The 25686-nt window shown below is 54.8% G+C and overlaps 2 protein-coding genes across 2 annotated transcripts in view; both read right to left on the bottom strand.

The window, feature by feature from the left end:
- Positions 1 to 944: 944 nt before the first annotated feature.
- LOC128269752 (uncharacterized) lies at positions 945 to 8703 on the bottom strand. The gene is made up of 6 exons (XM_053007155.1): positions 8641 to 8703; positions 8463 to 8526; positions 3175 to 3267; positions 2249 to 3106; positions 1364 to 2182; positions 945 to 1285 (listed from the first exon to the last, which is right to left on the bottom strand). The coding sequence occupies exons 1-6, from the start codon at positions 8701 to 8703 to the stop codon at positions 945 to 947; spliced, it is 2238 nt and encodes a 745-aa protein (XP_052863115.1).
- An 8935-nt stretch (positions 8704 to 17638) lies between these two features.
- The window catches only part of LOC128269751 (uncharacterized), a 22729-nt gene continuing 14681 nt past the window's right edge, over positions 17639 to 25686 (bottom strand). Inside the window, exon 3 of the mRNA XM_053007154.1 lies at positions 17639 to 19191. Coding sequence (XP_052863114.1) covers positions 17639 to 19191 — 1553 coding nt within the window. The remainder of the gene's footprint in view (positions 19192 to 25686) is intronic.

The raw sequence follows: 25686 nt of genomic DNA, 5'->3' as shown, positions 1-25686 counted from the left end.
AAATTGTAATATAATGTCGAACTTTGAACGTTTCATGTTACAAGAATCACCACAGATAAGGCGAAGGACAGAAGAAGAAGACGAAGAAGCAGAAGAGGAAGAAAATACCAAACCATAGAAAAAAAAACACAACCGCTAGGGTGAGCGCCGGCCGGCGCGTGGACAGTGTCTAAAAACCGATAAAAATAGTAAATACAGGCAACGCATATTTCTCCGACAAGGAGGACACGTAGTGGACCGTTTCGGACGAGCATAGGCGTGAAGGCATAGGCGGGGTGGGAAAAAGAAAACCTAGAAATATACCAAATTAACGTGACGAGCCAATGGCGGCGAATGGCGACGGAGGCCGCACAGGACTCAACCCCAACACAGGAACATTTAAGCCACATTCGAAGCCGTTATTTTAGAAGAACGAGGAACAAAATTCATCAAACACTGTGGCGCACCGCACCGCGGCTTGTTTCTTTCCACACCCCGACCCGACCCGACCCTTCCGGGCGACTTTGTTTCGCGTGCGTTTCGGTCAGGATAACGAGACGTCAACTTGCTCTTTCCGTTTGGCCACTGATGCTGTATTTCCGTTACGATGTTCCGCGATCGATACACCGCGCCAATGTTCGTTATCAATTCGCTCCGCACCCGGCCACTCCGGGCCACTCGTGGGGGGCGGCCCTCTCTGTGTTGTGGCTGTTCTGCGTACTGCGTGTCTCGCGTATAAGTTAGTTGATAAATTAGGATAAATCTAAAACCACTACGCAAAAAAAACAGATGATTACTTGTGAAGCCACGGCCAGGCCGGCCGGCGATGTGGGGATGTGGGCGACAGACAAGCAGAAATAAATTATATACAAAAAAAGGAAACCAGAAGGGGTCTGCGTGTGTTTCTCGCTGCGGCTGCACTCCCTGACTATTCACTATTCCTTTCCTTCGGTATGGCGCTGCCCTCACTTCTTGGTGTTCTCCCGTATCCAGTCCATGTACTCGCTGATCCGGGTGTAGACTCCCGGGTAGCCCGGTTCGCCGCACTTGTTGCCGAACGAGACAACGCCGACCTGGGTCCAGCGGGCCTCGACCAGCATCATAAGCGGGCCGCCCGAATCGCCCTGGCACGCGTCGACGCCACCCTCCGAGAACCCGGCGCACACGAAGTTGTCCGTGATCGGCTGGAAGTACGCCCGGTTGCAGTCCTCGTTGCGCCAAACCGGCAGCGTGGCCTGCTGCTGCTTCGTTGACTCCTTGCCACCGTAGTAGGTCGTGCCCCAGCCAACGACCGTCGCCCTCCGACCTATCGAAGGGGGGAAAAGAAGGTGTCAGCCCTCCGAGAAGCTCCAGCGGATCTCCAGCTCCTTCCCGCCCCGCATACCTGCCAGACGCTCCTTCGACGGTAGATTCGCCCCCGGCAGGCACACCGGGATGACGTACTTCGACTTGCGCACTGGTTTGTCCAGCACCAGGAGCGCCACATCGTTGTAGAAGCCGACGCGCGAGAACTGCGGATGGGCACGCACCTCCGTCACCTTGTAGGTGACCGGGGCCGACGGTTCCCCGTCCGTCGAAAGGTCGATATCGCCGAGCCGCACGGTGAACTGCCGCGCGGCGAACGGTCGTTGGCGCGAATCCCGCGTACAATGCGCCGCCGTCAGGATGTACCGGGTGCCGATGAGTGAGCCACCGCACCAGAACTCGGTCCGCTTGGTGCCGTGCAGGAAGATGGCCGCCATCCAGGGCCACTGGCCGGTCGGGGCTTCGATTCCGCCCACGATCCGCCCCGACGAGTACTCCTGCTGGCCGCAGTCGTCCGGATCGACGATGTTATCGAGCGGCTTCAGTGTTGCCGGGAGGGCCACCCCCGTGTCCACCGGTGCCACCGTGTAAACCGGCACCAGGGGTCGCTTGGTGGTGGTAGTGAGGGTCACCGTCGTAACTGGCGCCAGCACCAGACTGGGCGGCTTTGCCGTGGCCGGGGGTCGCGTCGGCCGCGGGGTGGTGAGCTGGGTGCTCGGGCTGCTGATCGGGCAGCAGACACCCGGCACGAAGAGGCTCTTGAAGCAGAGCGACTCCCGGAGGTGACTTAGGTCCAGTAGCAGTCCCGGGCAGGTGCTCAGATCCTCGCAGCGCCCCGGGCGCCCGTCCGGCGTCCGGCACCGGTTCTCGGAGTCCTTCGTCGACTCCACGATCTTATCTGCGAGTGGGAGGAAGTATGGGGTCAAAGGGTCAGGAGAAGGAGGAGCCCGTCGCAGTTACTTACTACTGGCCGCTGGTCGGCGGGTGGTTGTCGTCGGGCTGGGTGTCACCGGTCGCACCGGCTCCACGTGGGTCGGATCCTTGCGCTTCACTTTGTTCTTGTTCTTCTTCTTTTTCTTCTTTTTCTTCTGCTCTGACACCACGCCGCCGGCGGCGGCGGCGGGTCCTCGGTCGGCTGACGTCCCCAAGCTCAACGGTTCGCCGTTGTTGTCCTCTTTCCGCTGCGCCACCGCCAACAACGGGCCTGATGTGGTCGAGGTGACAATCAGGACCTCGGCATCGGCTGTCACCGGGGAAGAACCGACCACCAGCGGACCGGATGTCACGGCGCCGACCGTCAACTCTCCCGCACCGCCGGTGCCGACGCGTTTGATCAGTGGTTCGAACGGACGCGTGATGTTGCGCCCGAGGACCGTCTTGGTGAGCGTCAGGAGCGCTTCCGGGACCGTTTCCTGCGTGTCCGGGTCGACCTGCGTGATCGCGCTCGCCTCCTGACCCTTGGTAATGTTCACGATGTACCGTCCGACGGTGTTGAGCGCCCCGAGCGTCTCCGACAGCTTATTGAACGCTGCATCGGACAGTAACCGAGCCCGGATCGTGCTCGTCTCGATTGGTGCCACCGTCACGGGAGCGACGCCCACTTCCTCCTCATCGGAATCGTCCTCATCCTCATCGTCATCTTCATCGTCGTCGTCGTCGTCGTCGTCCACAACACCGAGCCCGAAGTCAAAGTAATCTTCGTCGTCATCGTCTTCGTCGTCGTCTTCCTCGCTGGCCGGCCGCTGTTTCCCCACCGGATGAAGCTTTGTGGTGGTGGCCTGCGGTCCCACCAGCACCGGCCCGGAGACCCGCGAAGATCCAGCTGCAAGTGATAAGAAGCGAAGCAGTTGAGGAAGCGATGTCTTCACTCGACTACGGCTCGGCCCTTACCTCGCACTCCGGAGTCGATCAGCGCGGGAGACGATCTTCGACCTCCGCCAGTGTCTCCGTTCGCTTGTGGGGCCTCCGATAACAGCAACGTCGCTGTCGCCACCACCACCAGCACTGCATCGGTCGAAAGAGAGAGAGAGAGAAAACCGTGAGAGTGCTGGACCAGGGACCATAGCGCGCGACCGGACCGGACATTAAGTAATCGGACGGCCGGGAAAACCGGTTTCCCGAATTTAGGCCACTTTCTTCCGCCTTCCGGACGCTGCGCTTTGACAATCCATCTCCTCCACGCCTGGTTCGCTCCACATTGCGCGTGCCTGCGACCGGACCGGTTTCCGGGTGACCAGACGCGGTGATCAATCGTCGTCGTCGTCGTCGTCGGCGCCGCCGTTTGTTTTACTTTCGTGCCTTTTTGGCACGAGCACGGGTTGCGCGGTTTGGCCCGCGGCGCTAATCGGCGAAAGAAGGACGTGACCGGAACGGAGTGGCGACGACCCCGGAGGCGACTCCACTCTGTGACGCAATGTTTTGACGCCTCGTGGGGGCCACACGTCGTAACCACGCGTCTTCGGCGACGAGAGGCGATAAAATACTGTCACAGAGGCGTGATCAATAGCAGTATGTAACCGCCACCGGTGGGGGGCCGGGGGGGGGGGGGGGATGTATATTAATTATACTCTGCACCCAGTGGCCGCCCGGGGACATCCGCATCAAGCGTGATGCTTTTGGCAGTCACTGAGCGTCGAGTAACTTCATGGTTTCAATTGCAAATAAACACACACTAAAAGGATCGCCAAGTGATGCGTTGGGTAAGCTAAGCTGCGCTTAGCCAATTTAAAGTGTTTTTTTATGGACCACAGACAACAAGTCGCTCGTAACGGTGAAGTTTATTGCCACACAATAAAACATGTCGGCCAGGTAAGTCGTAAGCGGTGGTACGTGAAGTACTGTTTACTATCCACCATTCGTCTTCAAACGTTAAACTGTTCACAAATTAGTAGCAATCGCACAATTCCCGGAGCCATTTGTCGAGCGTTTGACCAACACATAAAATAGTTCTTCTCAGTAGACCGAGCTATCGAAACAATCGATGTTCATGAATTGAATTTTTCTATAGAGTAAAACTTGGCCACCCATTGAAGCTGGGAAGTCGTTGAAAGTTTCACCAGATTTATGACCCTTAATCTTCAGTGTTTACTATCGCTTTTTGCGACATTGTTACTAGAGTTTTTAAATAACGCTTTGAAGAAATTGATAAAACTTCAATAACCGTCCGTCAATTGGCAGCTTTTCGAGAGTTTTCGAGTATTGTTTTTGTTATGGTTTTGGAGCTGTCAGTGAGCCAAGGTTTGTTGATGTCTGTTGCTGTTCGGGTTGCCTCAAAGAATTTAAAAAATTCAGAGAAAGCGATAAAGTAAGTATACGGTAAATCTAATAAGGGAAACGTTCGGTTTAATCACTTAGCAACAAATGGATTGTATTGTCTTCTATCTGTCAAGACCCAAACGAACTATCCTTCACAGCAAAGTACTGTCACCAAAGGACAGCGGGAGCCTTTGGGCCGCCTATGGCCTATCGAAGGGGCCCCCGCATTCGCGGGCTCGCCAAGAAAACACCGAATCACTCGCTCATTAAAGTGCACCCACGGGGCATACCGGCGGGGTGGTGGAGCGGTCGCGAAAGCCGACGGGGCCGAGGCCAATTTCACCTACCAAACGTCAAAACAGAAATAATAACAAATACAAAACAGGCCTGCGCCAATGTTTAGGTTTTAGCACGCAAATGAATTAAACCCGTTTTCCCACTTTCAATTTCACTTCACACGACCCACGGCACCGGCGGCTGGCTGCTCGGTGGTCGGCCGGGCCATGTTTCTGTCGCGTGCGCAACCGTGCGCAAATAAAGGTGACCCCGTGCGCCCGGTGCGTGCGTGTAAAATATGTAACAACACTTGGGGCTCGCGCGCGCACGCCAAGGAAGTGGCGCGCCGAAACCAAAAGCAAGCAATAAGTACTAGCAAATATTTATTATTACACGTGGCCGGTAAGGGTTTCTTCCTCCTCGGTGTTGTCAAACCGGCGCACCGACGCGCGTAGGAGTTTGCGGTCGCCGGGAGAGAAAGCCACAAGCCGGAGACACGGAGCGGAGCAAAGCGCGAACACTGTTCGCGTCGCCTTTATGTTGCGCTTCTGTGTTTAATAATTTTTGTTTCTTGCCGCACTCGGAAGTCACCAGAGAGTGAGAGAGAGAGAGAGAGGAAGCCCGCACCCAACCCTTTTTTTCTGTGTCGGCCGCCGAGTTTCGGGAGCGGAAAACGAAAAGATAGCCGAAAACATTAACATTTAAATTTACAAGGAGCACGGCCGGCGGGGGGACCGCGAAACCGGGGCACAAGAACTTGCCTTGTTCTCCGTTCCAATTCGGCGGGTTTCCCTCCGCGAACGCGCGCCCGTCGGCCCGGACCACGGACAGACAGACAAAAGACTTGGCGAACAGGCGACGAACCCGCGCCATCGCGCCATAAAACAAAAACAAAAGTCAAACGACGCTAACCTGCGGGCGGTGCGGTGCCCCCCCAACACCATGGCTAATGCGGCCGTGGTCCCCCGCATCGGCGCGGGAGAAAGTGAATTATGAATCATGATCTGGTTTGACGCCGTGTTGTTGTGCTGTGCCGCCAGGTTTTCCGCCTAAATTTCGTTGCGCTCGACGTCGTTTCGCTTCAGTTTCAGGTGGTCCCAGTTTACGCCTTCGCCCTGCGTACCAGCTAGGCCTCCCTTCTAGGCCTTCCGGTGCCGGCCAGTTTTCCGCCTTAGCCTTCGCAAGGTTGTCGATGAGCGAGCTGGTGTGGCCAATGGATAAGTCGCCACCGTGCGGTACGGTGCAGCCATTTATCATCGTTTAAAAGATCATCTTTGGCGGGTGCCGATTGATGGTTGTTACGCGCGGACTCGTAATCTGTTACGAGCTGGTTTTTCTTTTTTCCTTCGCGCCCCCCATCCGATCGTAAATCGGTGCGTGCGGTGAAGGAGGATGGCGGAGAGATAAATTACCAGCACCATGGTGGTAGTTAACCCGCGCTAGAGGCAGCCGGAACAGGCGGCGGTTACACAAAGTCGGCCGGCGGACTGACGATATGACAAATTGTAGTAAATTACGTATTTCGGTACGGTCACGCACCGGACGGTTTATCTCAGACCGGCATCAAACCGAGGCGAAGCAGCGATTAATGGTGGGGCTTCGTTTCGAACGAAGAAAGCTCCACCCGAGCCTCGAGGCAGTTTAAAACCGGTGCACCCCACAAGTTCTACGACCTTTACGCGACCAGGCACATTCCAGGAGCACCGAATTATGCCCGAAATCTGGCCCGAACAGAATCCGGCCCGTTAGATCGCCGGCAGCCGCCGAAAACCGGTTCTTCGGCCAAATGACACGCGATAGCGGCTCATTTCGATCATTAAAACCGAGAGTGACGGAAAAAACCGAGGCCCCAAGGAATGCATCCTCTAGGCACACTGTTCCGTTATCCATCTCCGGCTCTGCGGCTTGTGAGTCTCACAAGTTGGACACACAATCCGCGCGGAGCAACAAGGTGGTAAAACAATTACATAAATTGTCCAGCAAAGCTCACCAAAACTCCAAAGTGCCGCCACTCGTGACACGGAAATGGGCCCCCTCGTTAACGGGGGTCAGTACCGATCCCCGAGAAGTGGCGCGCACAAGTGAGAAAGCATAAATCCCAAATTGCGCCCACAATGACAAGGCACCGAAGGCGCTCCCCGTACGGATCGGTACGGATCGGCGATTAACGAGATTGGCGAGAGTGCCCAACGGAGGGCACGTCGAAGTCCCCGTCGCAGCAGAGTTCGATTGATTCGATCGGTGCAATGCCGATCGTGAGTGAGATAGCGAGAGAGAGAGAGAGAGAGAGCGAGAGAGAATGATAGGGAGAAATTTTCAATCAAGTTTTCTAGCGTTGGCCGGGGCGAAGAAAGAAAGCAAAAGTGAAGTACGGACGCGACGCGTTGTCAAGGTAACCGTTAAAAGGCCACGGTGTGAGATGGCGTGAGCGAGAGGGGGCAGTGAGCAACAAGTCACTGGCATGGCCAGCGTTGGAAAGCACTCGATCAGCCCCGATTTAGGGGCCCAAACTGCGAGCTTCCGCTCGAATGTCCATCGGGATTTGACGATGGCTCCTATTTTCCGCCATTATCCGGCTCCCGGTGCGATGTTTTATTTAGGTTAAGTCGCACCCGGACGGGAGTGAAAACATTCGCCGTCCGCTAATCGCTCTTGACCGAATCGGGCAAAATCGGGTTACGGGCGCTTAGGAGCTCTATTTTTGCATCGCCCCCTTTTTGGGGATGAAGTGCAAATCCCACTATGTCCCCAAAAAAAACGGGTCAATTTGATCGCGCACTCGCGAGATGTGGCCACTTCCCCACTTGGGCCGTGCTTGGCGTGCTTCGTTTCACCGTCAGGATGAACATTAATCACCATTAATACAGCGGGCGCGCGCATAATGCTCGAGCACTGTTCAGTTCGTAGACAAATTATGCTTACAATGCTTAAGAGCAAGAAAAACAAACAACACACCAAATTATGTCCCCACGAAACGGAACGCAATGCGACGGGAAAAGCTGCCCACTTTTCGTGCCCAGCCTGCTGCGACGGGCGGTCGGGACCAACCAACGGAACGGCGTCCCCGGGTTGGCCACGACCAAAGTTTCGCTTTCGTTCGCGATTACGTTACGTTCGCAATCAGTTCGCACCGCTGCCGACTCGCATCAATCCATTCCAATGTTGCCATTTCGACATTGTGCGCTGGGGGGTGTTGCATTTGCATATTTGCATTTGCTTTTAAGGGACGCCTTTCGCGCCGTTTCTGTGTCTTCTTTCTCCAGCTCCTCGCCGGTTTTGCTTTTCCCGCGCTCGTGTCTATTTACCTTCCGACAGGCGTCTTTCACCGTGCAAGGTGACGCGTGAGTAAGAAAGGGAGAGAGAGACACACAGCAATCACGATACTCTATTGTTTCACCGTTTATCATTTCGGCCCAGCGAACGAACTGCCGCGCTGGTGAGCCATCTCCGGGACCTCTACATGTTGCTACATGTTGCCGTTGCCGTTACACCACCATTTCGGCCTGGATCCGGTGATCAACCAGCGGGCGCGTGTCGCTCGATTTTCGTGGGCCTTCCCCAAAATGGCCACATTTTTCGGCGCTTCGAAAACTTAACGGAACGAAACAATTGCCCCATCGGAAGCAACAATGGTGAGATTGCACAACACAGAAGCAAGATGCGCGGGGCACGATAATGATACGCTGCATTATGTATCGACGCCGTGGAAAGCTGTGTTCGGCGCAGCCAACGGTCAACGAGAGCAGCGTGCCGGAACAAGGGTGCTTCACTCGCTTGGCTCGTCTCTCGCTGGTCCTCGCTCGCCAAGGCCATATCCGTTCATACCGCGGCGGTCCGGGTTGTTGGACTGACACCGAGCGCGGCACAGGGCGGCGTCGACGAGATCATCAAACTTCGCTGGCCAGGGCGAGTGTTTCGAGTTTTTCACGTTTGATCCACGGATTATTGGTGGGCCTAACGCTCACTCGCTCTCACCCTCGCCGGCCAAGGTGCCAACTATTTTCAGGCGGGTAATGTGTGTGTGGTTAATCGGGTGCTAGGAAAGGCATTCATATTTTCCAACGTTGCCCACACGACCAGTCCGTCACTTCCTGCGAGGAGTGCGATGGCTTTGGGATGCCCGGCCCGTGTCCATTAGTCACCAATTCGCCGCCCTTGTTGTCCGTGCTTCGTGTTAATCGTTCATTGTAAAATCGGGACGACGGAACTCGGTGACCGTGGGTTTTTTGATGCTCATGCTTTAATAATGTAAGTAATGTTAAGTAATCAGATATTATGCACTTGTGCCAACGTTTTTTCCAACCCTCGAAGCACTTCAAAAAATCTTTTTTATGACCTTGATCAGATCCTCGTACAGGTAATATTGACCGTTCTACCCTGTGGCAAGAACTTATGATACACCACGTCTCTGCAATCGAAGAAACTGTAATACTTGTGTCACGATACTTTTTGGACAGACCTACACGTATTTCACCATGAACGACTTTTTTAGCTTCCATTTTGTTTATTCAGTGTACAATTTACAATGATTTAAAAGGAATTTAATTACATTCAACCTCTAGGCTCATTGTAGAAAGTCTTTTAATGTGCTCAAAATATGTTCCTTTACCTTCAGTTTTACTCTCGGGAAACATTGATGTTACCATACGTGTGACTCATCTATCCTAGCAGCTATTTCTTCTGTCAAAATTCATTGATTTATTTTTTTTTATGTTTAATTGTTCTGTTGGCGTTATCAGCGCCACCCGTCGCTAGATGGGCTTTGCAATACGAATTGTTGCACTTTTCCAACACAACTCTGATTCAAAAAGCTAGTTTAGGCAAGGAACCTCGCTACAACACGATTGGCGTAGTGGGTTCCGCTGAAACCTTCAACTGATGTGAAATTTCTTTATAATATTCACGTACGCTCCGTTCGAAACGATTGCCATAAACAACATCCTGCGCCACCTGCAAACGGCCACCACCATTTTTCCAAGAAACGGCTCCCAGAGCAGCGCCCACATTCATTTCCGTTCGACTTCCGCCTTTCCAACCGACGGAACCTGCCAATCTGTGGCACGATCGATCGGGCTCATTAAAAGGAACGCACTGTTGCGCGTCAGCTCGCCAGCTCGCCGAACCTCACGCGAGCCAGGACCTCGAGGAACACACATTTAATGGGCTTTTAATCGAGCCATCAACGCGACACCCGGGTCTGGACCGCGTTCAGTTCCGCGCCACGCGATCGCCCCTCGGACTCATCGGAAACGCTAGATGGCGCCACCGCGGGACCAGCTTTTCATTATTACCCACAACGGGGTGCCTGGCACTTGGTGTACACCTGTGATATCAGCTCAAGAGCCGAATGAAAGTGAAAACCGTGCGCCCGTGCTTCGATATCAGCCGTTTAGTGCTGTCCTCTCGTCCACATCTTGCGAGCGTCTGCCCCTCTGCCTATTATTCAATAGAGCGACCGCGGGCGAAGTGAAATGAACCAGCAAAAAGTGGCCAGCCCACAGACGGGCTCCCCCGTGCCCGGCTAATCGATCGATCAACCATCATCATCACCACCGTCAGCGCGGGCAGCTCAATTTCGCCGAGGCGGATCGCAAAAAAGTTATCCTTAACGGCCGTGGAAGATGAAAGCGAAAGGGAGGCGGCGGAGAGGAACCGGCCCGATCTTGACTGACACATCTGTACCCTCCCGCGACGGAACCCCAACCTCGCGGTTTATCTAATCAATTAATCAGCGCGAAATCTTCGGAGGCGCGCCGGAGTTCGATGAGCTGCCGGAAATGCACCCACTTAACCGGACCTTCAGCGGCCGGATATGGAGGTTGCTTCTTGCTTTTTGTTTCTGCCTCGCCATCCTTCGCCGACCGAAGTGATTGGATGCGATGCGATGAATCCAGCGAACCAATAAGCGACAGCGGTTCGACGATCGATCGATCGACGCGTACGGAAGGTAATTAATTATGCGGCCCGCCGGTTTGGGCCCAACCCACCCGAACTGGTGGCGACGGCGGGGTCGTGATTATGGTGCTGTGATTTATTTGCGTTTTCACAACGTACTGATGGAGGATGAATTGAGAGAAAGGCCGAGTATCGAGAAATAGTCTACGTAATTTAATTGGAAGCGAGAAACCGAAATCAGATCAGCAATTGAACGAGGTTACATCGCGACCGGCGAAGCTACCGGCCCACGGGTGGCCACGGCGGATGTACTGATCGAGCCCTCAGCGACAACCCATTAGCACATTGTACCAGATAATGTGCATTCCGCCCGGAGCCTACGGAGATTCCGGGAGTATGGCACCGACCACGTGGCGACCGTGGACGATGCACCGACGGAGGGACGGGGACGACAATTCTTCACTCACGACCACCGCGACCGTGGGTCCGGTTGAGGGCCAACGCATAACCGGCTTGCGATGCGATCATGCGCGAAATGGGGTCACGTCACCAGAGACCCTTACAGACCGGTCTGTTCCGCCGGATCGACCGGAGACTCGATGCCCCGACAATGAACCGAAGGTCTGGACCACCACCGAACGCTACCACAATGGCCTGTTTGATTCACCATTAATTTTAAACCCTCTTCTGTCCTCCGTTTGCTCATTAGCCCGTTTGTTCGATCCTGGCTCTCCTTCGGGGGTTTCGAGTTGAGGATTTACTTCAAATTAAATTAATAATGTTTCATCTATCACTGAGCGCTGACCGTGGCGTCCCACTGTGCGGCCACAACCCCGGTGCGCCTTATGAATATTCATCGCCGGTCGACACGCCGACAATGGGCAGCAGCCTTGGCGTACACCGGATACCGGAACGGATGGGTCGATTTAGCGTGCCCGCACCGCCACGAACGGTCTGATCAATCCCTTCGCCGACAACGCCGATCCCATCAAAGCCCACGGAGACGGTCCTTCACTTGGCGGTCATTGAGCAGCAAAATCGCTGATCGCTTTATTAGGCGACGACAGCGATAGGACGCGACTGACGATGATCGCGCCCGCGGACAGAGTTGTGTGTGAAACGAAGTGAAGGAACGCGACCACTGAGTGAAGTGGACCGTTTTTTTCGATGTTTTACTGCTCGACGATTGATTTACAGTCCCGAAGCGATCGTAATGGGTGGATTGATTATGCCTTTCCCTTGGGACCATAAGACACGACGACACGTCTCCGGGAATGCTAATCAGCGGGTTCTGATGTTCGCGAACATATGATTAAAAATCGGTCATCGAATCGGACCGGCCGGCGGGCGGAATGTTTCCGTCGTCTGTCCCATTTCGGGGACATTTATTACCACGAGCGAGTCCGCGAGTGTGTCTCTAGCTGGTCGGCCGGTAATAATATAATTTTGTCAGGCGGATCCAGATTGATCTAGGCTAAAGAGATTCGGTCTCGTTCGGGCACCGGGACAATGTTACGACCCTGGAAGGCCATGAATTTAGGACGGCAAACGTGACGGGGCATTGGATAAGCACTCTTAGCTAACCGGGCCCGATCCCGGATATGCTCGGAACGGTTCGATGTGGAAGAAGTCCAACAGATGTGGCCCCAATTGTCGGTCTGCTTCGTGAAAAGTGTGTTGCGTAATAACGTCATTTTAGGATTCAATAAATCACTCCATCATTCGCCGGTAATCTGCATCCTGTTTAGGCACTTAATGTAAGGTTTTTTTTTTGAGAAAGAACGAAACACAAGAAAATCGGCGTATAATTCGGATTGGAAACATTTCACAGATATTAAAATTTTGTTGAAATGTTTCGCGTGGGAAAAAGTGGGCAAAAGACTTCAACAACCATTTAAATGTCACCGTGACCCTACGACCACCGGAAACGGATAACGACCGACTGCTACGAAGCGAAAACAACGTCGAACCGAAAAGTGCAGAAATTATCCGGTTTTATTCCAAAAAAATTACCATCCCAGGGAAAGCTTATGCATATTCCGGACCGGGCCAAGCCGGGCCAAATGAGCTCCTTCAAGCCCCAGAGCAGGCAGTATGTGTGGGTTCCGTTCGGACGTTGAAAAAGAAACCCATCGTTGGGATGGGCAGTGCGCATCGGCGTTAGTATCTCAAGCCGCGGCCCGCTTAATTAAGTAGCCAAATTCTCCGGGGATCGCTCGGGAACAACATCAATTATGTGCAAATCCAACGACCACACAACGACTTGCGCCCCGGTCAGTTTCGTCCCTAACAAAAAAGGGCTGTCGGAAAGCCCCGGAAATCCCGCACGACATTAATGTTGCGTCCGTCTGGCCATCTCGCTAATTGACCCCAAACACGTTCACCGCGCCCGGAGCCGGGCTCTGTGATGCAATTGCGTGGTGTTCGTGGCGGACGTGAGAGGCCCGAACCCGGACACAGCCCGAACAAGGCGGACGCACGTAGCACACACGCACGCACGCAAGGTTGACGGGTTGAGCGCGAAAGTTTCAAATGTCCAGCTCGTCCCCAGCTGCACCACTGCCGCTGCTGCCGGTGACCCACTTCGTGTGGAGGGCGATCTCATGGTGGACATCACACCGCACGGCAATGGTTCGCTGAAGTTGGCGGCGGTGTCAGGGCGTTACGCAAGATGGTCGCGCAAGCGCAGGGAGTCAGCGAAGTCAAGTAAATAGCGCCCGTCGGGCCCGTGGTTTGCATACCATTTCACTGTCAGCGGAATGAATCATCCCGCGCACCCCCGGACGAAGTGCCTCGCTCAAGGCTGGTTGGCAAGGATTTCACAACTCCGAACGGCGTAGGATATTCCCCCTGTTCAAGCTGAGTAACCGCGCAAAAAACCCCAAGGACCTCGACCTCCGTGGATTATATAAATATGACGATGAGTTTGGTTTTGCAATCCTCATCTAGTGCTTTTGGAAAGAAGCGGCTTGATTTCGGATAGTATCATCCGCACCCAGTGGCAATCATAAAACTTTCATCAAATTATGATTGCCTTTATGAGACACGCAGCGCCCCAGACCCGAACGCGCTGGAAACAATGCACAATTGTGAGGCGAGAGTAACCCTCCACCCGCCCAACAATGCATTGCATTGGTACCGGCGGGTAAATTTAAATATAATCGTTCACGAAAGCCCAACCCATTTGGCGAAGCGATCCACCCGTCCGCGAAAGGAGAGGTGGATACCGGAACAGGGCGCAAAACGCTATTTGCTCTTCGCAACAACAATAAAACGCTCCACGCGGCGGTGCACTCCACTTTTACTCTTTACGATTGGCACGCTGATGGAATCGGCCCCTGGAACCGGGGAAAGGAGGAACCTTTCCATCTCCCGTCCTGAGGGCGGTGTTTGATTTATTCGCCCCAGACGCGGAAAGGCTAGCGGAGTTGGTAATGGCCACATGGTTGACACACGAAGCCACACGTCAGGCCCGCCATCATCATCGGGCGTGCCAAATGCAACGGATCAGATTGCAATTATGGGGCCCGTCCTCGGGCCACACATCCGGTTTAAGGGTGGCCACTTCCCGGTGGCAAAAATTATTACCCGTACACACACACGTTACGGGGGCAATAATTAACGCACCATGCGGCGGATAGGGCGCGATCCTTAGCCGTCGTCTTTGGGGACATTTGGGACATATTTACCTCGCAAAGTAACGTTGCTCCAGCGCTGTCGCATTTCCGCTGCGTGTTGTTGTGTATGACTTTGCTTTGCGCAAAGCGAACCGGACCGAAAGGGAACCGGACGCGCAGTTACGATTACGGATCGCTTCGCTCTTCTTGTGTTTGCTCCTTGAGCCCCGGGTCGTTTTTGTTACTTTCTTCCCCTCCGCCTGGGTAAGGCCGGCTTTACCGGTCCTTTCTATCCGCGGCTGGAGCAACTGTATTTTTTGTCACCTTTTCGCGGCACCTTTTTTTTGCGTTGCTTAAATTGGCCCCCTCGGAACCGAGCCGACGGGGTTGGGGTTTCCGGAAATGCCAAACGCACCAAACGCGATACGACGATTGCGATTTACTTAACGAGCGCAACTACGGGGCCTTCTTACGTAAGAAGCATTTCTTTCTCCCTCGCTACCTGCATCTCTTTCTCACTCTGTTTCACACTGTAGCAGCTCTCTTTCACTTCCTCCATGCACTCGACCGGAATTTAAATGGCCAGCAACACGGTTGACACACATACGGCACTACAAACACACACACACTCTGGGCTGTGGAGAAGAATTGAAAAAGGATTGGTTTTTTTTTCGCTGTCGGTTACACTAAAACCGCAATGGACCCCGCCGTGGCGTATCCTTCCGTGGCGATACCGAACCCGGGGGCACCAGATTTATTCATTTACTCTGTGCCGCCATATTTGTTGTACACCGTACACACTTTCTTTTGGGAAACAACAACAAAACCGGCAAAAGAAATTTCGGCGAAAACAACAAAAAACCAGGCGTCATCATTTCCCAAAAACCTCGGCCAGACCTCGGACCTCTTAACCGGCGGTGGCCGGGCCGGACCGGAGCCGAGAGCGAAGATGAAACCGACCGACGAAAAAACAACCCGTGCGCACAAACACACACACACACACACACACCTACAGCGACACTTCCGGTTTCGGTTTGCCTGCCTGGTGGCTGCCCGTGGCAGCAGCTGGCTGGCTGGCTGGCTGGCTGGTACTTTCGTTTTCGTCTGGAGCACCGAGCGGGCGCCTCGACACGCCACACTCGAGACCTCGAGAGAGGTAACCTCGATGCCGCAGAAATCAGTAACCGATGCACCACCCCGTCATCACGAGCCTAACGAGCCATGGCTCTTCTGCCCGGGGCCCATTACACAATCACCGGGCTGCAGTGCTTCCTCGTTTGGACGTCGGAAACCGCACCAAATCGCAATTTCTTCGCGTTAAGTCACCCCTAAAAACTGGCCACACACAAACACCGACGATCACCTGCAAACTGCGACGAACTGCGACGGGCTCAGAAGTGGAACCGCGAGCGCATCTGTCTTGTATGTGTCGAGACAGCCGGCGAGGAGACGTCCGACGCACGTCACGTTCCGAGCGGATCTGTGGTCCCCGTTTGCTTGGCCCGGCCACGGCCACGAGGTGTTGCTGTTCGCTACGAACTGAAGAAGGGAGGTTCGCCACACACCATTTCTTAAGTCCCGATCCGAACGAAGCGAAAGAAAGGGGCAGAAGAAAGCCCGCCATCGGCGAGCGCGATGAGAAAACGCACTCCGCGCTTTTGCTTTCGATTGCGCGCGACCCCACACGGAGAGGGAGAGAGGGGGGCTGTACGGAATTGGACTTTGGAAAGCTTTCCGGTGGCTCCAAAAGCACAACGCGGTGGCACTCACGCGGCGGTGAAAGCTCTCGCGGATAGCGTTGTGTGGAACTCACTCACAGCACCGTGCGCCCGGATAGACCGAAAACGGATAAGGAAGTATCCGGTTCCCAGACATTCCGGACCAGCTGCTTTGCAGGTTGATTACTTACCCATCCGAAACAGCTTAAAGAAAAAGGGACAACCGCGAAAGGTGGTAAGTGGTCGAGAGCACAGTGTGGAAGGCTCCAATGTGACGCTTTATTCTTGTGTAACTCTTTTCGCAGGACACCCCTCTCCGCCCTCTGTTGCCAAACATGGCATACGCGCGGCATTCCCGAGTGGGCCTCGTTCGGGGCGACGAAATTATGACCTAACAATCAATATAATTACACGAATACACACACACACGGCGATTTGCTGCGAATTAAGTGTTTACACGACAAGATCGGGAGCTCGCACGGACCCCGTGCGCGGGAGGAATGGCCGTCCGGGTGTGGCCCAAAAACACTTACAGGCTTAGAACGTTAAATCTAGAGATACCTAAATTGCGGATTCGTTGCGCCGAGGAGCGCGTCCCCTTTGCACGTTACACACCGAAACGATTGTTGGCTACCTTTAAACACTCTGGCGGTTCTTGGTTTTGAGGAGACTGGTAACGTGTGGTACCGTGTCGTTCGGGCCCAATCCCCTGTAGACGACGGTCCAAACCCTATACTTTCCTATTTACAGTGGATCACACCACCAAACCTAACAACCTTGGGGGGACCGGGGTCAACAGTGAGTTCAGTGCGTTCGAGCAATTTCTTTTCGTTTTTGGTACGTTGGTACCGGCCCCGGCGTGAAACATGACCACCATGAGAACGTGTTGTGGCCATGTAGCCACGCGCAGCACTGCTACTACTACTAATGTTTTGTACGTTTTCCATTCTCTCGTTCGCCATTCGCGGATGGTTAAAAAAGAAACTGCTGACTACTGCTAAGGGACGGAACGGCGCGCTGTCGTCCCAGTTCCGTAAAATATTTACACCCATCAATCTATACAACAACACCTATACCCTACATCTGCCGCTGTCTGGCCGTCCTCCGCAGAGTCCACGCTTTCTCGCTAAGGTAATGTTTAAGTTTAATCACGGGGATGGTGGTGGTTTCACGTTCGCGATTCACGACGAGCTAGTCCTGTGTTGATATGCTACTAAGAACCCTCCCCCGGCGTTCCGGAAATGACCAAGCCCGGCGGCAACGTACTTTCGGCAAGAGAAGGGCAATTCCTATCGCCTTCCTAACCTTTCCTAACCTCTTAGTTCACTAAACAAGTTAAAATTTACGATCACAACGATTTCCTGATGCCCACTGGCGGCGCACGGGATAGGAAGAGAGAGATGGGTCATCCATTTCGGGGCTTCCTCTCGGGTTGGGGCGGCGCCCGCTACTCCTGTCCCTAAAAGTGTTCGATATCGATCAGAAATGTCTGGCACAGGTACTTAAAAAGGATCGGTTTCTACATCGGTTCGGCGCATCATTTGTCTCTCGCTCTCTCTCGCTCTCCCTCTGGTCCCCCCCCACCGCGCCCATCTAACCACTGCCAACGATGCCAGCGGGCGCCGGGGTAGTGCCACCGCTCCGTGGAGGCAACAGTTCGCCCGGTTCACCCCCGACCCGGTCCGCCTTGCTCCGAATGTCCTTGTGGCGGCGCAGGGTACGGGCGGCCGGCAGCGGAATACCCTGCCGGCGCAGGATCTCGTAGTCGCGCGTACCTATCTCGTTCTTGATGTCCAGCGCCGAGTTGATCATCTCCTGCGTCCAGCGTTTCGGGTTCTCGGGCAGGGTGTTCAGGAACTCGACGTGCGCCGGCGACAGCTTCGTCATGTCGAAGGAGGGCGTGTCCTTATCGAAGATCGAATGGTGCTCGAAAATGCTGAGCGACGAGTCGTCCCCTGTGCCGCCACCGGAACCCCCGTTCAGATCGAGCGGATTAAGACCGGCTGCCGCCGCAACCATGGCCGCCGCGATGGCGGCTGCCGTTACGTTGCCAGGGTGATCGCCACCGCCGCCGCCGGCACCCTCACCGGGCGGTGAATCGTCGGCGATGCTGTCGAACAGCGGATGCCGGGCGGGATCCGCTTGCGTCAGCCGATTGTACAGCTCCAGCTGCTGCTGTTGCTCCCGGGCTTGCTGCTCGTCGACTTCCTGCTGCTGCTGCTGCTGCTGCCGGTGGTCCTGCACCTGACGACGATCGACGACCAACCGTAACGGGCCACCACCGCCACCGCCGTCACCACCTACGCCACCGCCACCATCCGCTTCGTCGTGCCGTTCTTCATCCTCCTCGGCGGCAGCCTCCGCGTACCGCGACAGATCCTCCAGCCCATTGTCCTGCTCGTAGCGCGTCAACATCGCCAGGGTGGGAATGTTCAGGAACTCCTGCTGCCGCAGCAGCTCGTAGTTCTTGCAGCCCAGCTCGTTCTTCAACTCCAGCGACCGCTGCAGTTCGTAGTCGGAGAAACCCTTCGTGTTCAGCGAGAGCGTCTGCAGGAACTTGATCTGCGCCAGCGTCAGCATCCGGGCGTCAAACTGTCCGTCCGGGTCGTGTTCCGCCTTTAGCCGTCGTTTCGCGGAGCGCCCATACGAAAACAGTCCACCGTCGTCACCGGCACCACCACCACCGTATGGGGTCGCGATCTGTGGCTGACAGGAGGAATCGTCCAGCGCTTCGTGGAGCTTGCGCTTCCGGCCGATCGCGTCCACATCCTCCAGCGGGGCTGCGTGCCGGTACTTTCGCAACGTTTTCACGCTCGGCAGCGGCATGCCGTCGTTCTTGCGCAACGAATCGTACTCCCGGCTGCCGATGATCCGCCGGACGTCGTTGCACATCCGCAGCTCGTACGGTGTCCACTTCTTGCGGAAGCCCACCATCGACTTGAGAAACTCGATCTGGGTCTGGGACAGGGTCTGCTGTTGTTGCTGCTGCTGCTGTTGCTGGTTCGATGGATGCTGCTGGTTGTAGTGGTCCCCAGTTGTCGCACCACCGTAATCCTGCAGCAGCGAAGCCGGATTCTGGCAGCCGTCTTCGTCATCGTCCTCATCGTCATCCGCGTTGTGCTGGTAGTAATTGATATCGGGCGAAGCTGCAAGAAACGTAAGAACAACAATCAATTAAATAGTTCGCAATTTACTCGTTCATTCCCGAAGTGCTTAAGGGTTGTGCAGTGTCAGACCGTGCAGATGGAGAAGAGCATACGATGGACTCAAGCCCAGGATAAGCAACCCAACCCCTGCGGCAGCCAAAGAACTACAAGGTCGTGACCTGCTAGAGCGACTTCCTCCATCGATCGTCGAAGAGTTCCTTTAGCCGACTAACTCGTAAAATCTCCAGCGATGCGTCAGGCATATGGGACCAAAGATCAATCTGAGGATCTTCCTCTCGGAGACTTCTAAAGGGGGATTTGAACCGTTCTGGACAGAGTCCATGTCTCCTCAGTTATCGAATTCCCTCAGTTATGCCCTAGATAGGTAAAGTTCGAGACGACTTCGAAAAGTCACAGTTCGAAATCACTTCCACGTAAACTTTCCAATGTTTCTTGGTAGGTCTGCTGGCGGTGGTGGCACCGAGAATTTGGTCTTGGTCTCTCTGCAGACCGCGATTGTCCGCAGCTTACTCAATCCCCTTGTAATCCTGAGCCACATCGATTCCTTCCGATCCTTCCTATCAGTATAGGCCAGGATCTGGCTGGACTTAAAGGGGATGGTCCCTGAGATCTCCACTCCAGAGAGACCGTGGATATCGCATCTATTCCAGCGCATTGTTGAAGAAGCACCATCCCTTTGGGGCAATTAAAGAACTAGAGAGTTCTGAGAGATCCACCTTCATCTGGATCGTCATGACCACCACAAGTAAGAAATAGTCATTTATATATTATTCGTCAGACTTCAGACTTTCCATAACTGTCAGTAGAAACATTTTTCCGAAGGAACTTTAATCCGGGACGACTGGTCACGAAGGAAGTTATGTGAACTCCCCACACTTTGGTGGTCAAGTTATGATGACACGACGTCTTACTACTTCCGTTTTCGTGCCACCATTGGTTAACACATTTCACTATCAAAATCGCAGGTGTCGCTTCGAGGGCCTTCGCGGGTGCGCCTTCGCCACCCGTGTCGGTGTCGTGGCCTCGTTTCTTGGGGGCCACCGACGCCCGTAGGAGTGGTGGTTCGTTCCTCGAATTTGGGACCCACATTTATTCGCACTCAGTCAACCAACAACGAAGTGAGAGGCGCCGCGTGTCTCGCGCTGGCACCAGGAGGAGACAGACCGATATGTGTAGGTATGGGGCCGGGGCCAAACCCGGCCAGACGTAACAGGAAGAGACGCTCACCAACCACGGGTGGTGGTGGTGGCCTTAAAGTTCGCTCTCCCAGAAACGAAGCGCACCGCCGGCCACCGTGTCTTGGTGGTCTTCGAGAGATTGCGGCTGCGACCGCGTCGTCGAGGTTGCGGCCCCCGCCTGCCCGTCCCTCCGCGCCCGTGGGAAGCGAGACGTGCGGTGAAGGTTTTCGAACGTCCGGCAGCGACGCGGCCCCGAGAGTGTGCGCGCGCGCGCGCTGATGTAATCTCACTGGCCAAGCGGACCGACCGACCGGGGAGGAGGACGGCTCTTAGAGTGGCGGTCGGTGACGGGTGATGTACGGCGCGCGCGCGATAAGAAACCCTCGAGAGACGTGGTCGGTGCGTGCTGATGGTGGTCAGCGCGCCGGCGGTCGCGGTCACACCTCGTTTACAGGGGGCGGCGATGGCGGTTGGCCACCACAACCTGCACGACAACGCCGCCATTTTACTCGATGGTGGCGCGCCCGACGAATGTGTGGGGACCCCCGCCTCAGGTTTGGCAACGTAAATATTTTACATTTTTATGGAGTAAAAAAATTAAAAGAAAGTAGCAAGCGCCCAAAAGGGCATCGGCAGCGAGCGTGTAACGTGAAGTGAAAGGCGAAAAGACACCCACACACACACGCGCGCACAAAAAATTCGAAATAATTTGAAGTCTTCGCAGATTAGCAGATAAGCTCGGGGGGTAGCCCTCCTTCGGGTCTGCAAATCTCATTTGAAGACCTCAATGCCTTGATAACACAGCAAACAACGGAGCAGCCTTTCAACCTTCACCCAGCGTCGTGTCCTCCAGAGCACGGCCACTCTCGGCTTTGCCCTATAACATACTGGGGTGTTCAAAAAGTTCGTAGCCTCGATAGCAAAGGACGCTGCTACGAGCCTAATTTTTATATTGGTACACTCTTCATATGAACGTATGTAAAGGTTCATTTCAATCGGTCGCTCAATAAATCGGCGCTCTTAAATAATAAAGTGTATTTCAAACCATAAAAAGGGATTTTTCTTACAGAGGCTACGAACTTATTGGACAGCCTAGTACCTCGTCCCCTGTCTAGCGCCCGTCAGATAGTTTTGGGACTTGTGGTGAACCAGCCACAGGTACAGGGTACAGGTCTGCCCGCTTTTGAAAAGGTCCGCCCGGTGGGTTAATAAATAGGTCCTAATGGAGGTCTCTCTCCTTGAATTTAGGCGAAGGATTTATTGGTTCCGTTCCGTCGCCACCCCAGGCCGAGGCCTTCGGGCAGCATAATGAGAAATTTTTGAGTCCCTGGCCCGCGTGTGTCGGTGGCCACCATCGGTGAACGGGTGAAACGACCACCAGCAACTCAGGTCTGTGGTGGTGGTGTTCCGGTTGGCCCGCCACTGGCCTTCTCTCTGTGGCACGAGACCACGACCGCGGTGGCCGTGCGCGCGCAGCCATGACCGAAAAAGAGAGCTCCCGAAGTGGGTGATCACCACCACCCGACTTCTTCGCGTCGACTTTTGTCACCGTGATTCGGTTTTGGTGGTGGTCACCCGAGAAGATCGCATCCTCGAAGATGTCGTCGCCCGGTCGGGCTCTGGCCGCGGCTCGCGTCATGTGAAACTGATGGCTTTTTGTTGCTGGCCTTTTTTTTGGCAGAAGCAAACGAATGAAACGAAAAGGTTAAGCCACCAGGCCCAGGGCGCGCCGGGTGCCGGACGCCGGGAGGGAGGAACTCATGGTGGACGCAAGGTGGCGCAGGGGCCCAGTAGGCCTTTATTATACACCACACCACGCCGCGCGAACCATCGAAGCCATCGACAAAAACGGGTTTGCCAACTCTCTGGCGCGGCGCGCTCCGCCGGGGGCCTCCGAAGGTTATGGCGCGCGCGCGCGACGCTCGGATAGCGCTCCGAGGCGGCGGAGGGAACGGCGGCGACAACGTGAGACAGGTGCTGGTTTGGTGGACTCCACACACTCAAAATAACACCACGGCTGCCGGACGCCTTCGGGCTTCGGCTGGACGACGTGCGAATATCCGCGTTAATAGGAGAAGCCCAAGAATTTGCGTCACATCTTCGACAAGGCCAGGCCGTGCCGGGTCGTCGGGCACTACGTGCGTTAGGATTCCCTTGTTCTAGGATCATCCACTGGGCGCCAGTGTCGATTCTACCTGACACGCATACCTCGAACGCTAGCAATATGTGAGGGAGCAGGTAGTTGAGTGGCGCGCGCCGACTTACGGATGACGTAGCTCCCCAGAGGCCGCGTTAAGCCGGTTCGTCGGTGGTCCGGCCATCACTGGATGCCATTCTACGGCACACACATACGTGGTGTGTTCAAAAATTTTCGCGACATTTGAATTTTTGTGGCGTTATGTTGCTGCTCATGTCACTTACTTCTGGTGACAAGTAAGGCCATTTTGAGTGATCAGTCAATTCTTGACAGCTGTTTTACTTGGACGTGTTTTGGCTTATCGTCGATTTTTCTCCGATCATCCATAAAATGGATGGCAAAGAATTTTTATCAAATGTTGTGTGAAAAACGAAGTTAAGAGCTTATGGTGAAGCTATTATGACCCAAAGCAGCGTTAATCGGTAGATCAAAATGTTCTCAGAGGGCCGAGAAGATGTGAACTCACGGAGAATCAAGTTTGGTCGAATGTGAAGGTTTTTTTTTTGCTTACAGTTTTCTTCGATTGCAGGGTCGTGGTGCATCATAAGCTGTTGCCAAAGGATAGAACGGTCAATAAAGAATATTTCTTGCAAGTTATGTGCAATTTGCCTGAAGCAATCCGACACAAACGCTCGGATTTATCGGTAAACAAAAATTGATTGTCGCGCCCCTGGCCCTGCATTGTGGTTTCTGCACGAATTTTTTGCCAAACAAAACTCTGGCGATGCCACAGCCACCGTTTTCCCCAGATATGGCTCCCTGTGACCTCTCCTTCTTCCTGTTTCCAAAACTTAAATTACCATTTCGTGGTCAATTACTTTTGGAGTAGACAAAAATCGAAGATGAGCCAAAACACGTCCAATCAAAACAGCTGTCAAAATCTGACTGATTACCCAAAAAGGCCGAACTTGTCACCATAAGTGAGTGACAGGAGTAGCAACATAACGGCACAAAAACATCGAAAATCTAACACACGTAGCATCCGTAAACACCAAATTAGTGTCCAAATTTTCCAATCTCGATGTTTCAGCTCAGTCAGTTGCACCAGAGATTCCAACGATCCTTGTTCTCCGTTATATCTCTGTACCACAAGGATTTTAGTAGCCACACTTGGGCCTTTGCTCCAGCCTTGAACTTCAGCCAGGCTTCTTTTGACTTTTGGCGAGATGTTGGAGATTCTGATCTCAATCTTCAACAAGCAGCTACTCCAGCCAGCCCGCTGGACCCCTGGACCACAAAAACCTACCGTTTCTCCCCTGACCCCAAAGAACTCCTACAGTTTGGTGCTCGTCCATCACTTGGAGTCACAACGTTTCGTCCGACTCCACCGGGACAAATTAAATCCCCGCAAAACTCATTCCGACGAAAGCCGACCAAAAACCCTGCCACAGAACCCTGCCTGCCTGCCTGCCGCCGACCGTGCCGCGTTGGGAGCGATCAAACCGATCGATCGGTGGCCGACCACCGTCGTGGATCGCCGAGAGATGTAAATATGCGGCAAGGAACGGCGGTGGCGACCGTCGAAGGACGACCGGAAAAGATGGTGGCCGGCCGGGCCGGGCCAGGCCGGGCCGGTGGTGGGTTATAAATTTATTTAAGAAGCCTCGCGGGCCCACCGCCAGCCACCCCGCACACAAATGAGGGGTGGGCTGGCTGGGAAAAAGGGGGCAGCGCGCAAAATACCATAAAATAACCCCAAAAACCAGTCAGGTGATGGTGGTGGCGATGTGCCTGCCGCCGCCTCCCGCAGGTGGCCGCACGCAGCGCGCGCGCGGCTTTCGTCAGCGCCATAACCCACCCGCCGCGCGCGCTCTCGCATGTGTGTGTGTGTGTGAAGGGTGGCACGCCACCAAAAGGCAGAGACCGAAACGTCCTCGAGAGAAGCCGAACCGATGGACCCCGCGCGTACCGGATGCGTCGAAAGAATCGGTCGGCGCCGTGTCCACGCCGCGATCGAGCGGAAGGTGTTTGCGTGAGGCAGGACAGCGCTCGCGGCCGGTGATCTTGAGCGGGAACGCGATCCCGCCGCGGGGTGTACGAGAGAGCGAGAGGGCCAAACGGCGGCAGCAGCTGCGTCAGTGGCCCGGGGTGTAGCAGCTAGAAGTCGGCCGCGCTGCTGCTGCTGTTGATTGCCACCGCGCGGTCCCCGCAAAGGCACCGATCGGCGGCGGAGGCGAAAAAGAGATCGCACTGTCGCTCCCGAGTGTGTGTGAGAGAGGGACATGCTGGTGGCGCTGGGGGAGGTATCGATGAGATGGCCACAGCCAACAACTGCGACATCATCGCGTGTGTTCGCTCGGGGCTCGGCTGGGGGCTGTGGGTTCGTCGTGGCCCGCGTTGGCGCTCGTCGCCTCGAGGCTGACGCACCTTCGGGCAGGCCGCGAGAATGAGCGAGAGGGAGAGCGAGGAAGCAGTAGGACGGAAACAAAAAGAGAGACAGAGAGAGGGGGACGGGTGCCGGGACCGAGAGCGAGAGATAACGTCGTGGGTTATATGGCGCAGTAGAAACGCGTTCTGTCAAAAAAAAAATAAACAAAACTAAAGCCCCCCGAATCGCCGAGCCCTGGACACATTGGACACCGTTTGCCATTTGCTGTCGTCCCCGACCCGACACGACCCGTCCCGGGAGGGAGACTGGGTGAGGTAACTCGGGGGGATCATCCGACCAACTGGCGGGCAGCAAAAAAAATTGGCCATCGATTAGCACACGGCACACGGGTAGCCTCGAGAAGACTTTGACGATCGCCATCAGCGAGCGGTGGTGGCGTACCAGCCTGGGTCTGGGAGACAACAGAGCGGCAACAGCTGCTATACTCGGCCTGCCTGCCTGCCTGCCTGCCTGCCATGTGGTGTGCGCGCGTCCTGAAATGCGCGTCGCTGATGTGGTGAGGATCGTGACCAGGATCTGTGCGCTAGCGAAAGAAAGGAACGACGAGATCAAATGTCGAAGGCTCGAGTTGTCCAGCGAGACTCGAGAGATCAACCAGGTAGAGTGTTGTCCCCGGGACCTGGCACGCAGAGAGAGAGCCAAGAATTCGTTCATAAAACCTCCTGTTGGTAATAGTCAAACACCGCGACCGTTCCGTATCTTGAAGTCCT

Source organism: Anopheles cruzii, chromosome 3 (assembly GCF_943734635.1).
Source record: "Anopheles cruzii chromosome 3, idAnoCruzAS_RS32_06, whole genome shotgun sequence".
Classification (NCBI taxonomy): Eukaryota; Metazoa; Arthropoda; class Insecta; order Diptera; family Culicidae; genus Anopheles; species Anopheles cruzii.
Note: the sequence above shows the minus strand (reverse complement) of the source record. Positions and strands in the feature narration are given on the sequence as shown.